Source organism: Diabrotica virgifera, chromosome 3 (assembly GCF_917563875.1).
Source record: "Diabrotica virgifera virgifera chromosome 3, PGI_DIABVI_V3a".
NCBI lineage: Eukaryota > Metazoa > Arthropoda > Insecta > Coleoptera > Chrysomelidae > Diabrotica > Diabrotica virgifera.
Genome location: NC_065445.1, coordinates 202,213,946 through 202,226,742, shown reverse-complemented (window position 1 = coordinate 202,226,742; position 12,797 = coordinate 202,213,946). Strand labels below are relative to the sequence as shown.

Sequence of the window (12,797 nt, the reverse complement as noted above, 5' to 3'; positions counted from 1 at the left end):
TAATAATATTGTGGCTTATTTCCCATTCTAAATAGTTAAAACTTATGGGAAATGGCTCTCTGTCAAATACTCTGAAATTTTGGGTTCTGGTAGTCCTTGATGTGTAGAACAAAAGACTCAATGGGCACGTAGCTCCAAAAAATCATGGTTTTAAGATATAAGCCTCTGAAGTTATAGGTACAGTGAGGACGTTTGAATTGGAATAAATTCATTTCCTCGAGAATGGGCGACTCTTTAGATAAATTACAAATCAAGTCGATTTTTAAATTATAATTTTTTGGCATGTATATCATACTAGTGACGTCATCCATCTGGGCGTGATGACGCAATCGATGATTTTTTAAAATAAGAAGGGCCGTGTGATAGCTCATTTGAAAGGTTATTAAATTCTCTATTCAATAATATAAACATTAACAATATTATTTATACAGGGTGCCCAAAAATTTTTTTAAATTAAATTAATTGAGACAAAAAGAAGAATGTATATAATTTATTTAATTCGAAATACATTTTACTGTTGTCCGAAAACAGGAAAAAATGTTTATTTGATAAATAAATATTGTTTTTCGCTTAAATTAAATATTAAAGCTGCCACCCACCTGCTTCTTAGCAGTTTGAACATTTAATATAACCGAAAGGGGTCGTGTGATAGCTTATTTGAAAGGTTATTTAATTCTCTATTCACTAATATAAACATTAACATAATTATTTATACAGGGTGCCCAAATTTTTTTTATATATTTTTCTATATAATTTATTTAATTCGAAATACACTTTACTGCTGTTAGAAAACAGAAAAAATGTTAGTTTGAAAAATAAAAATTGCTTTTCGCGTAAATTAAATGTTCAAACTGCTAAGAGGCAAGTCAGTGGCAGCTTTAATATTGAATTTAAGCGAAAAACAATATTTATATATCCAATAAACATTTTTTCCTGTTTTCGGACAACATAAAATGTATTTCGAATCAAATAAATTATATACGTTCTTCTTTTTGTCTCAATTAATTTAATTCAAAATTTTTTTTTGGGCACCCAGTATAAATAATATTGTTAATGTTTATATTATTGAATAGAGAATTTAATAACCTTTCAAATGAGCTATCACACGACCCCTATTCTGATTAAAAAAAAATCATCGATTGCGTCATCACGCCCAGATGGATGACGTCACTAGTATGATATACATGCCAAAAAATTATAATTTAAAAATAAAAATCAACCTGATTTGTAATTTATTTCCAGAGTAGCAATTCTCGAGGAAATGAATTTATTCCAACTCAAACGTCCTCACTGTACCTATAACTTCAGAGGCTTATATCTTAAAACCATGATTTTTTAGAGCTACGCGCCCATTGAGTCTTTTGTTCTACACATCAAGGACTACCAGAACCCAAAGTTTCAGAGCATTTGACAGAGAGCCATTTCCCATAAGGTTTCTGCGGGGTCCTTCACATTAGAAATCAAAAGTGATTTCTAAGCGAAAAAATAAATTTTTTATTTGCTTAAAAATGATTTAATTTATTTTGGTTTAACAACTTTAACAAAATTTCACAATGTTAATTACTTATTCATATATTGTACTTTATTAAATTTTGAATGAAAAACTGGAACCTTATTGATAAACTGACCAAACAGTTTTCAAATTTTTGGATGTGGTGTATGGTAGGTTAATAAAACCAATAAATAAAAATCTGTTGAATACATTTTTATTACTTAATATGTCTAAAAATCAAACTAAAATAAATATAAAACCAATTAAAATCATCTGTTAATTAATGATATTCATATTTGCATTAATACCTATTCCATCAATATTTCTTCAATAGTCTTGTCGTCCCTCAAAGGACTCGGTGCCAAACTGGGATCGCTCTCTAGAAACTGCCTCAGTTCCGACTCCAGGTCGATATTAGCCACTTCCGGCGCTGGGGGGTTGCTAACTTCAGGAAGGGGCACACCTAAAACATTTTTTAAGTGTTTAGATAGTACCTATATGATAACACAGATGAAATGATGTATTAATAACTGTATAAAATCGGCTCAGCTCAAACTTCGATCGGCCATAGTGAAACACCAAATTAAATATGAAACTTTATTTATGTACAACACTCTAACCCGGGAGCCTTAAAAATCTACTAATCGACGAAGTCTTACTTGTATGAATGATAAAAGGATAATGAATGATAAGACTACATGTTGTCTGTATGAGGTGATTCGAATGAATGATTTTTAATGTACGCTCTTCTCGGTGGCAGAATGTTTCTGGGTCAACCCCAGGCGACGAATATAATAACAAAATATTGAAGAACAAAGAAAAGATATTCGATCATCAAAATTAATGTGCAATTGCCCAAATTATTGTTTACGATTTGTAATACTTCATTAAATTTTAAATATAATAACAAATTGTGTTAATATGATATACGGGGTGATAAAAAGATTTGTTTAATATCGGATATGAAAATTAAATGTTTGAGATTAAACAATAATAATCAGAAAATAAAATTTTTGAGTAAATATGCTTTGACAACTGTTAATGTAAGCTCCCGAACTAATGTAATCGAGATATAAAGAAAAAGAAGAATTAAGTTTTAAGGTTATGTTCAATATTCAAGTCACAGCCATAGATATATAATACTCTAGATTGCGCCTTACGATCTTAAAATGGGTGACGGTTGCGACAGAGATAAATGAGCCTATTTGGTCGGTAGTCTCTTTCTAATTCAAGGGGAGTATCGACGACGTCACTATCCTACTCTGTCGTCGAGTGTTTTAGATGGTTTGAGAGTTCGAGCGGATGGCGACGAGAACTGGTCGTTTGTCTTCGGACGTGGATAATCCTGGTTCGAATCCCATACCAATCGTTACTTTTTTTATTTTTTATTTAATCAATATTGCGTTTATTAGATATTATTACATCTCTAAAGTAAATCTATGCAAAGAAATATATAAAAAATAAGAAAAACTGTGTAGGTACCTATAGATTTTTAAAAATATAAAAGCCAATGTTATTTTTTTAATAAGTTAATTGTAGAATAGTATAAAGTAATTGTTAAAAATATTCGTAAAAAATTACCAATAATTAATATCAACATACTGTACCATCGATTTATTAATTGAATCGGTCATTTCAAAAACAACATGAGTCACATATTCCTAATTTTACAGAAGAGCAAAGAAAACTAACTATATAGTCGAAAGATGGATGAAATGGATGACATCAGAATTCAGAGTTATATTGTAGTTTTGTTCCTAATGTTTTTACTGGACTGGTGTCGTTTTTGCACACAACGTTTATCTTAAGGAGTCTATTCCTCTCAAAAAGTTAGTTTCTGAAAATTGTGGACTTTGCTGTTTTTGAAATGACCGATTCAATTATAAGTAATTAGACATTATTTTTATTTATGAAACTATTGTTACAATTTTTAAAAAAAGTAGAAGCAAAACAAACATTCACATCATTCGAATAAGGACGAATTTATAACGAATGACTTTTATTTTACTATGCAGTTCACAAATTATGTATTCCAATATTAACTTACTATACATACATTTATTATCTGCTAGATTTACTTAGGTCCATTTTTCAGATGTAAAAATATCTAATAAACGCAATATTGATTAAATAAAAATAAAAAAAGTAAAGTTGGTATGGGATTCGAACCACGATTATCCACGTCCGAAGACCAAAGACCATTTCCCGTCACCATCCGCTATAACTGTCAACACATATTACTCGATAAAGTGGGATATTCACGTCGTCGATATTCCCCTTAAATTAAAAAGAGACTACCGACCAAATAGGCTCATTTATCTCTGTCGCAACCGTCACCCATTTTAAGATCGCAGGGCGCAATCTAGAGTATTATATATCTATGGTCACAGCACACCCCCACATAGCAATGCAAGTTCCGTGTTAACGAGTGAAACGACGATTGTCGCATAAGCCAGTGGTAGGGCGCGTAACTATACGCCATAATATGGCGGTAAATTCAAAAGGGCTGTAAAATTAACTTGGATTGAGAACTCATTTTAATGTAAACCAAAATCAATATAACCTTAAACTAACAAAAGAAAACAAAATCCTTATCCTACACGATAATACTTATTATATCGTTGATTAATAAAAGTATATCTGTATGTATTTATCAATCAACGTTTATAATAATTCGTATACTATTTGGATTTTCTTGTGATATTTTGAGGTTATATTTATTTTCCATTACATTAAAATGCCAAAGTGGTAAAAAATTAAAGAATAAAACATAAAATACAATCTTTATTTATAAAAATGTTTATATGTATGTTTATAAAATATGTTTGTTATCAATTATCAATGTAAAAACTTAAACACAACTACCTTATTACACATATATTTACACAATATTATTATTTATTCATCAGTTTAAACCACACCAAAATTGTATACATTTGGAATAAAACACAACTGCTAACTGCTGTAATTCACTTTACACTTTTTGTTGCTGGATGCACTATTTTGCACTATTTAAACGCTATTTATGAAAAAATAAAACAAATAAATAAGGCGTCGTATTTTTCTCAAGGAAATGAAAACTGACAAAGAAAGTGACAGAATACAGAACGAACTGAACGAACGACGTGCAGAAACCTGCAGAAATGAGACTAGTGGTGCCATCTCGTGCAAGGGCGCAAACTAGCAAACGTGCGTTGACCTTGAATATCCCTGTTGCATTGCTATGTGGGGGTCTGCTGTGATTCAAGTTAGGTTACACGCATGTTACACATGCTTAATTAATATTTTCAGTTTTCTCAGGCTAATTGTTTAATAAACTTTTTACTAATCGACAGGAGAGTTATTTTATTTATCAGGTTATGGCTGCCCAGACACGGTATTGTGAGCTTTGAAAACTAGCCTGTTCTTCGCGCCGGTAAAAAGTTTAGTTGTTTCGCGTTCAAGTCGTGAGTGGCCCCGTGTTAATTTTTCGCTACGTTCAAGTCGTACAATTACAAAATAAACATTTAGTGAAGTGCAAAAATGGCCTCAGCTGTGAAAATTGATTCTGGTAATATTATCAAGTTTGATGGCTCAAATTTTCACTATGGAAATTCAGTGTAACCATTTTGTTTAAAGCAGAGAAGCTGCTTTCAATGGTGAATGGGACAGTTAAAAAACCAGCAGACCAAACTAGCAGTGAGTGGAAAGAATGGGATGACAAGAATTCAAAGGCACAGGTAATTTTATTATCTACTATATGTCAAGATCAAATAAAACATTTGATAAATTGTGAAAATGCTTCTGAAATGTGGTCAAGACTGATCACAATACATGAACAAAAGACAGAAATATCTAGAGAGTATTTTTTTCTATTACTATTTTTTTTCGGCGTCAAAATTTTTAATCGACAAAATCCTCTGTCAGACGAGAGTCAATACTATGTAGATGATAACCATATTTTGTTTTTTGTTTCAGATCACCCAGACGTGAGATTTCATGTACACCGTTTGGGCACCTAAAAAAAAACAGACCTGCGCTTGAAGGAGTGCCACGACGGCAATTTTGAATATTTCGACTTGAAATTTTTTTTATAAATACTTGAATATATAATGAAGCTGACGGTTTAATTTAATTTAATGTACGAGTCATATTTTGTTAGAAAAAAATCCGGAAAATTGGCCTGTTTTTTCCCTTGTCACAGTAGACTTCCCCCTTAAAACCAGTTGCTTAAGAAAAAGTTTTGGGAAGGTTTTTATTTTTGGTTTTATTGACCTCCTTCAATGTGGGCTTTTATGCTGAAAGCGGGTTTATTGTAACCTTAATGTTTACTTAAAAACCAAATGGATTTAATGTTAGTTTTATTCTACAGTTTTAAAGAATCCTTAAAATACTTAATAAACCCGTTCGGTGCTACTTGGGAAGCCACGTGCGGATTTATTTCGTTGTGACTGCCTAGGTTTAATCTTATTAATTATAAGCAAGCACCACACTCTCGCGAAGTTACTTCGGAAAAGTTGACCGAAGTCCGAAGTACCCGGTACTACACACTCGTTCAACTTCGCGAGGAACACATGCAAGCGCATTTTATATTTGATTATTTTATTTATGTATATTGTTATATTTATGCCGAATAAACATTATTTATATATCTAGGACAAATCACTAGATTAAATAAAGAAAATCAAACCGAAGAAATAAAGAGAAGAATAAGATTGGCCTTATCATGGCCTTGGGTCAAATTGGATGCAAATTGCCCAAGATAGAGAGGCATGGAAGAGGGAAGAGGAGGCCTATATTCAAGGATGGATGTTTGGGGCTGATTAGATAGATAGAAACATTATTACTACATTATTTTCAACAAGCAGAATAAACAAAAAGTCGTTGTTTATTTTGCTTTCCCCTTAAAAAATGAGCATATTCCATCACTTTCTCCAACGAAATATTAATGTATGTATTTTATTTAAAGTTTCACACCTCTCGCTATGATTCCATAATCTATAAATTTTTTGTGATTTCGTTGACGTTGATACTCATATTTCTTTTATATAAAAATTTAAGATTGTAAGCTGCAAAATAATATTATCAGTCTCGTCTAGAATAGTTCTAATTTAGATTTTCTTATCTGCGGTTTTTACGTCACCTTGAACTGTTTTGGATTCCATATACGTCCTTAGAATTCGCTTTAAATTTAATAGACTAAATCTAAAAATTTTCATATATTAGTAAAGGTTAAAGAAACAAGTATTATAAGCTTCAATTCCTAATAGACAAGTACTTTCGGCCAATATTCTAATATGACAATTAGCAAAAAAAAAATTTAACACATTTTTAAAATACTTTTTTAACCTCTATCAATCTTCACAAGTGTGTACAAAAATGATATCAGTCTTTTCACTGATTCATACACTGCCGAGCATAAAATTAGGGTCACCTCGTAATTTGAATTTATTTTAGAAATTATTATTGTTTTTTTTTTAACTATTTTCGGATATATCATAATTTACATACTAACGAATTGCTTAAAAAAAACGTTTTTGCCCTTCACAGTTTACTGAAAATAATGAAAATTAACAATTTTATATTAACAATATGTACATAATGTTTTTTTGTTTAAAAATAAGATATCCAAAATTTCACGCCTCAAAACCTCATAATAACTTAGAAGTACAAATTTAAATTAAATTTGTGACTTCACATGATTCTATTTTGTATGAGATGTCTAACGTCTCATTTAAAATTACATATAAGTTTGTTTACTTTGGAGTCTAACACAGTTTTTGAAGAGATGGTATTGAATTGTGTGTGTTTTTACTATGGAAAATAAAAGTAAATACTATGAAAGTGCTGTTTAATACCATTCTGTTAAAGTACAACGATTGCAACGCCCATTAAAATATTTATTAGATTACCAGTCCATAAGAAACGGAGTTTAATAAAGTGGCTACAAAGGGCATTAAAGACATTTTAGTTCATTCTTAAGGTCTTCATGGCTGCGAAGCTAATTCTAATGTAAGTATCTGTTGTTTTAATGTAATATATGTTGTCTGCTTAATAGTTTTTTTAATAAATCAAGTGTATTTTGAACAAAAAGAACATAGAACTTTTGAATACAGAATGTATATAGATGTAAAAGATAAAAATAATAATCAACTATTTTCAATGGGAAATGAGCCACAACCTTAACAAAAAAAAAAATGATTTTATTAACGTTTCGACGCCCAAGTCGAGTGTCGTTGTCAAAATACAAAATAATTCTAAATTAAACAAAAATGTTGTTGCTTAGTAAAAAATTCTTCTAATAATTTATTTAATCTGACTCATTTATATCGGCAATTCAGACATGTATTATACATTTTAAAGTAGAAGACTTTAAAATGATATTGCCAATATTGATGAGTTGCGTTCCTGAATAATATAATAAATAAATAAATAATAAATAACACCCGACTTGGGCGTCGAAACGTTAATAAAATCATTTTTTTGGTAAAATTGTGGCTTATTTCCCATTGAAAATAGTTGATTATAAAAATGCCACAAGGAAATAGCTTCAGAACAACAATAAAAATAATAATTTAATGTAATATAATATCAATTCTGTGAAAAATTTTCATCCTTTTAAAAGTATGTGGCTACCTGGCCACCAGAAACATATTTACAATGGGTAAGTTATCAGACTGCCCTTTAGAAAAACCCCCTTCGGTCATTTTAAAAAAATTGTCAAAAACACTCAAATATTATGAAATATATAGTTCACAGCAACTATCTAAAGATTTATAAAACTAAAATACAGCATAAAATGATTACAACAAGTAAATGAATATAAAACGTAATGAATTAATGGCGCTGAGTTTAAAAATTATAATGATGTGATGTCACGACCAATGAGGGCGCGTTTTGGGCTGACGGCTATAATTTGAATTTTCTCTCGATTTCAATCGTCTTTAGGGGCCAAACGAAAGACAAAAACAACTTTTTTTCTTTGATATACAGGGTGAGTCACCACTAACGGGACGGAAGATTACAGCGAAACGGTAAAAGATTTGAAAAAAATTTAAATTGAATAGTTTGTATGTTGATAAAATCTACATTTTAAAATTATTTTGAAATATACAGGGTGTCCCAATAAATAGCGGCGTATCTAAGTTATATTTTTTCTTATGGAACACCCTGTATTTTATTGCATTTTTTAATTATCCGCAAAAAATAAGGTATAGTTTCATAAAGCTTCCCTATACCTATGTACAGAGTGTTCTGAGTTATGTTGACTTTTCTTAAAATGTAAAGTTGTAAAAGAAGGCTTATTCTCAAGTTATTTAAGAAATTATAAAAACATTAGTTTTACATCTAAATAGTTGGATATTGGTTGAATGTATTCCATGATTAAATATTACACATTTGTCTATAGGGTGTTCAAAATTTATAGTTTCATTAGTGGGGTATTCATTGTATCATATGATGCGTATTTTAAATGGAACACCATGTATATTAATAAATAATTATACTTAACAAATTTATCTCTTTCGAATGGTATATGGATGTCCTATACCTAGGTCTCATAGTTTTTGCGTAATTTACAATTATTTAAATTCTTACTCTGTAAATCGATTTTAAAACAAAAGATGAAGTTAATTAATGTCATTGTATGACTTTGTCATTTTATGACAATACGGTCTGGTAATTATCTTATAATTAATGCATTCCATGGTTGATTATTACACATTTATTTACAGGGTGTTCAAAATTTACAGTTTCATTATTAGATTATTCAATGTAGCATAATATGATGGGTATTTTATTAGAACACCATGTATATTAATCAAAGATTGTACTAAACACAGGTTCTTGGGTTAGGAAGTGCAGCATTTACAATATTTTTAATATACCCTTATTTAAAAAAATTCATCTTGGTCAATTCAGGTGGCCAAATATATGGACCTAATCTATCTATCCATTTATTTCTAAATTTTATGTTGAGGTTGTTCTTAACATCACGTCAAAAATAAGCAGGAGCTCCGTTCAATTGGAGCCACATGTTTGTTCGCACGCTAAGTGGAAGGTTTTAAGAAGGATTCAAAAAACTTGTTTTAAGGAATTTAAAAAAGTTGCTCCATTCAGATTTTCGTCAAAAAAATATGGGTCGATAATGTACTGGCTCAGAATACTGCCTCAAACATTAACACTTCATCGGTGTTGGCGATCAACAGTAAAATGTTTGTTTACTGTATCATAATAAAATGAAAGCTATGTCTATTAACTAGACGATTATTATTAAAAGTAGGTAGATTAATCTGTACACAATACATTCTTAAAAAAAAATCAGGATCTTCTCCAAATTCTAAAGTCTATACACGAAAAGTTAAACGTTCCTGTTCTGTCTAATGCTGGTGTAGTTGAGTTTTACACGGATGATAGTAATTTTTCTTATGTATTCTACATACACTTGTTAGACTGATCTCCAATTGCCTTGACATTTTTCACGTAGGTACTAGTATTTGGGTTTTCCGTAACAGAAAGCAGGACATCAAGTTCGTTGACGTCATCAAAAATAAATGGTTTACTTTTATTTAACTTTTCCTAACTATGCAACATTACCAGCAGCACGGAATCTATCGAGAAATTTCTCAAAAACGTCCTTTTTTTGGGTGTCCTCTATCAGGATACTTTTAAGCGTAAACTTTAGAAGCTAAGAGAAAATTTTAAAAATATTCCCCAATGCAAAGTAGCATGTCTACTCTTTCATAGATAGTGTGATTATTCATTTTTAGGAACAATTAAATTTGAATGTAATTGGCTCTTCCAAAGCCATCTTTAAGTAAAAAAAAATGAATATCATACACGGATGTTTATAGTTTTGATAATTACCAGACCGTACTGTCATAAACTGACAATGTCATACAATGACATTAATCTTTTGTTTTAAAATCGATCTACAGATTAAGAATTTAAATAATTGTAAATTACGCAAAAACTATGACACCTAGGTATAGGACATTCATATACCATTCGAAAGAGGCAAATTTGGTTAGTATAATTATTTATTAATATACATCGTGTTCCATTTAAAATACGCATCATATGGCACATTGAATACTCCAATAATAAAACTGTAAATTTTGAACACCCTGTAGACAAATGTATAATAATTAAACATGGAATACATTCAACCAATATCCAACTATTTAGATGTAAAAGTAATGTTTTTATAATCTCTTAAATAACTTGAGAATAAGGCTTCTTTTAAAACTTTACATTTTAAGAAAAGTCAACATAACTCAGAACACTCTGTACATAGGTATAGGGAGCCTTATGAAACTATACCTTATTTTTTCCGGACAATTAAAAAATGCAATAAAATACAGGGTGTTCCATAAGAAAAAATATAACTTTGATACGCCGCAATTTATTGGGACACCCTGTATATTTAAAAATAATTTTAAAATGTAGCTTTTATCAAGTTACAAACTATTCAATTTAATTTTTTTTTCAACTCTTTTACCGTTTAGCTGTAATCTTCCGTCCCGTTAGTGGTGACTCACCCTGTATATTTTAAATTATGTTCTGTTGTGATTTATTTTTTTCGAATTTAAAATTTTATGCAAGTTCCCTATTTTAATTTGATGTGCCTGTAATTAATGCACCAATATATATTATCGCCAAGCTCTCTTGAAGTTCTGCAGGCCGGCATATGACCCCGTAAACGTCTCTTCATCCCATCCCAAACATGTGTTCTACAGGATTGATATCTCGATTGCGAACAGGTGAAACATATCGTGTGATTTGAACCTCGTTACGATATTCAGTAACTCTCCGAACAGTATTGGGTCGTGTATTATCATGCATAAATGTTACGTCGTTTCCAAGAATAACCATAAACGATAAAGCATGGTCTTCTAAAAGACAAACTCCGTGCGAGCGTCAAACGCTAGCCTCTCAATGTCATAACTGACCCTCCACCAACTCAAAAGTCTCGGCAACAGATGCTTGAGCATATCTCTCGCCTAGACGTCGCCACACTCTTACACGTTTTTTGAGCCCGTCAGACAGAATCTCGATTCATCGGAGGGCTCATACAGGACTCCAATCCTGTATTATTCAAGCCAAGTGTTCTCGTGCAAAATTCAATCTGGCAATTCGGTGTTCACGGGAAAGCAGCGGACCGGCTACTCTAGTTCAAGAAGATAAACCAGCTGCATAAAGACGTGTCCTAACTGTCCATGTGAATGGCAGAAATGATAGAACGGATGAAATAAATGAACGCATCCTACTGGGTAATAAAACCTACTGGAACTACCAAAAATTCTTAAAAGAAAAGCACATTAGTAAGATAGTAAGACAACCAAATTAAAAATTTACAAGACTGCAATCAGGCCAGTGATCACCTATGGTGCAGAGACGATGTGCCTAACACAAAAAGATGAAATGAGGTTAGAAATCTTAAAGAGAAAGATAATTCGACGAATAATGGGACCGGTGAGGATAAGTGTAGGCGAATTTAGAATATTAACCAATGAAGAAATTAAAGAAGTCATCCAGAGTGAAGACATAATCAAGTTCGTGAAGGCTCAGGTGGCTGGGACACACAGAAAGACTAACCCACACTCTACGCTGAAGCGAATAACTGGCTAGAGACCAACAACAAAGAGACCAAAGGCAAGACCCAAAACAAGATGGAGAGATCAAGTCTTAGGAGACGTAAAGAAGCTGAGAATCTACAATTGGAAGGAGCGCTGTAAGGACCAGAAAGAATGGAGGAAAACTGTAGACAGGGTCAAGTCACACACGCTGCTATAATAATAAAGGACAACAGCGGACTGATTCTCCGCAATAAATGAATCAGAGAGCCCAAAAGGGCGGCAAACACTCCGCTAGGAGTGAATAAGCCATGATGATGATGATGAAGACGTGTCCCAATTGTCCATTCACTATGTTTACATTTCTCACTTCTTGCAGATAATTTCGAAGAGAAACTGCCTTGACCGTTCAGTTTCTCAAACCACTAGAAATGACAAGTGGTCATCTCTAGCTGTTTTAATTCTGCCTCATCCTGAAACAGGTCTTCAAGTAAGCAGACTGGTATCTTGCCATACTGGACGTACCGTTGCCATACTCTTTGCACATTCGAGAGACTTACACCAACGTTTCTCGCAGTTCCGCCCTGACCGTGGCCATCTTGTAGCGCCATGCAGGAGCGTCAATTGAAATTTTGCTAGGGGGGGGGGGGCAAACATTATATATACAATACATTATATATGCAAACATAATACAAAATTGATCTATTTTTTGTAAATTTCAGTCATTTTCAGGGTCAGGGGGCATTTGCCCC

The 12,797-nt window shown here is 31.8% G+C and overlaps 2 protein-coding genes across 9 annotated transcripts in view; one reads left to right on the top strand and one right to left on the bottom strand.

The window, feature by feature from the left end:
* Positions 1–12,797, top strand: part of LOC114329613 (E3 ubiquitin-protein ligase FANCL) — a 787,641-nt gene that overhangs the window by 619,234 nt on the left and 155,610 nt on the right. The window lies entirely within an intron of this gene.
* The window catches only part of LOC114329618 (bromodomain-containing protein 7), a 47,847-nt gene continuing 36,740 nt past the window's right edge, over positions 1,691–12,797 (bottom strand). Inside the window, exon 7 of the mRNA XM_028278787.2 lies at positions 1,691–1,955. Coding sequence (XP_028134588.1) covers positions 1,801–1,955 — 155 coding nt within the window. The 3' untranslated portion in view covers positions 1,691–1,800. The remainder of the gene's footprint in view (positions 1,956–12,797) is intronic.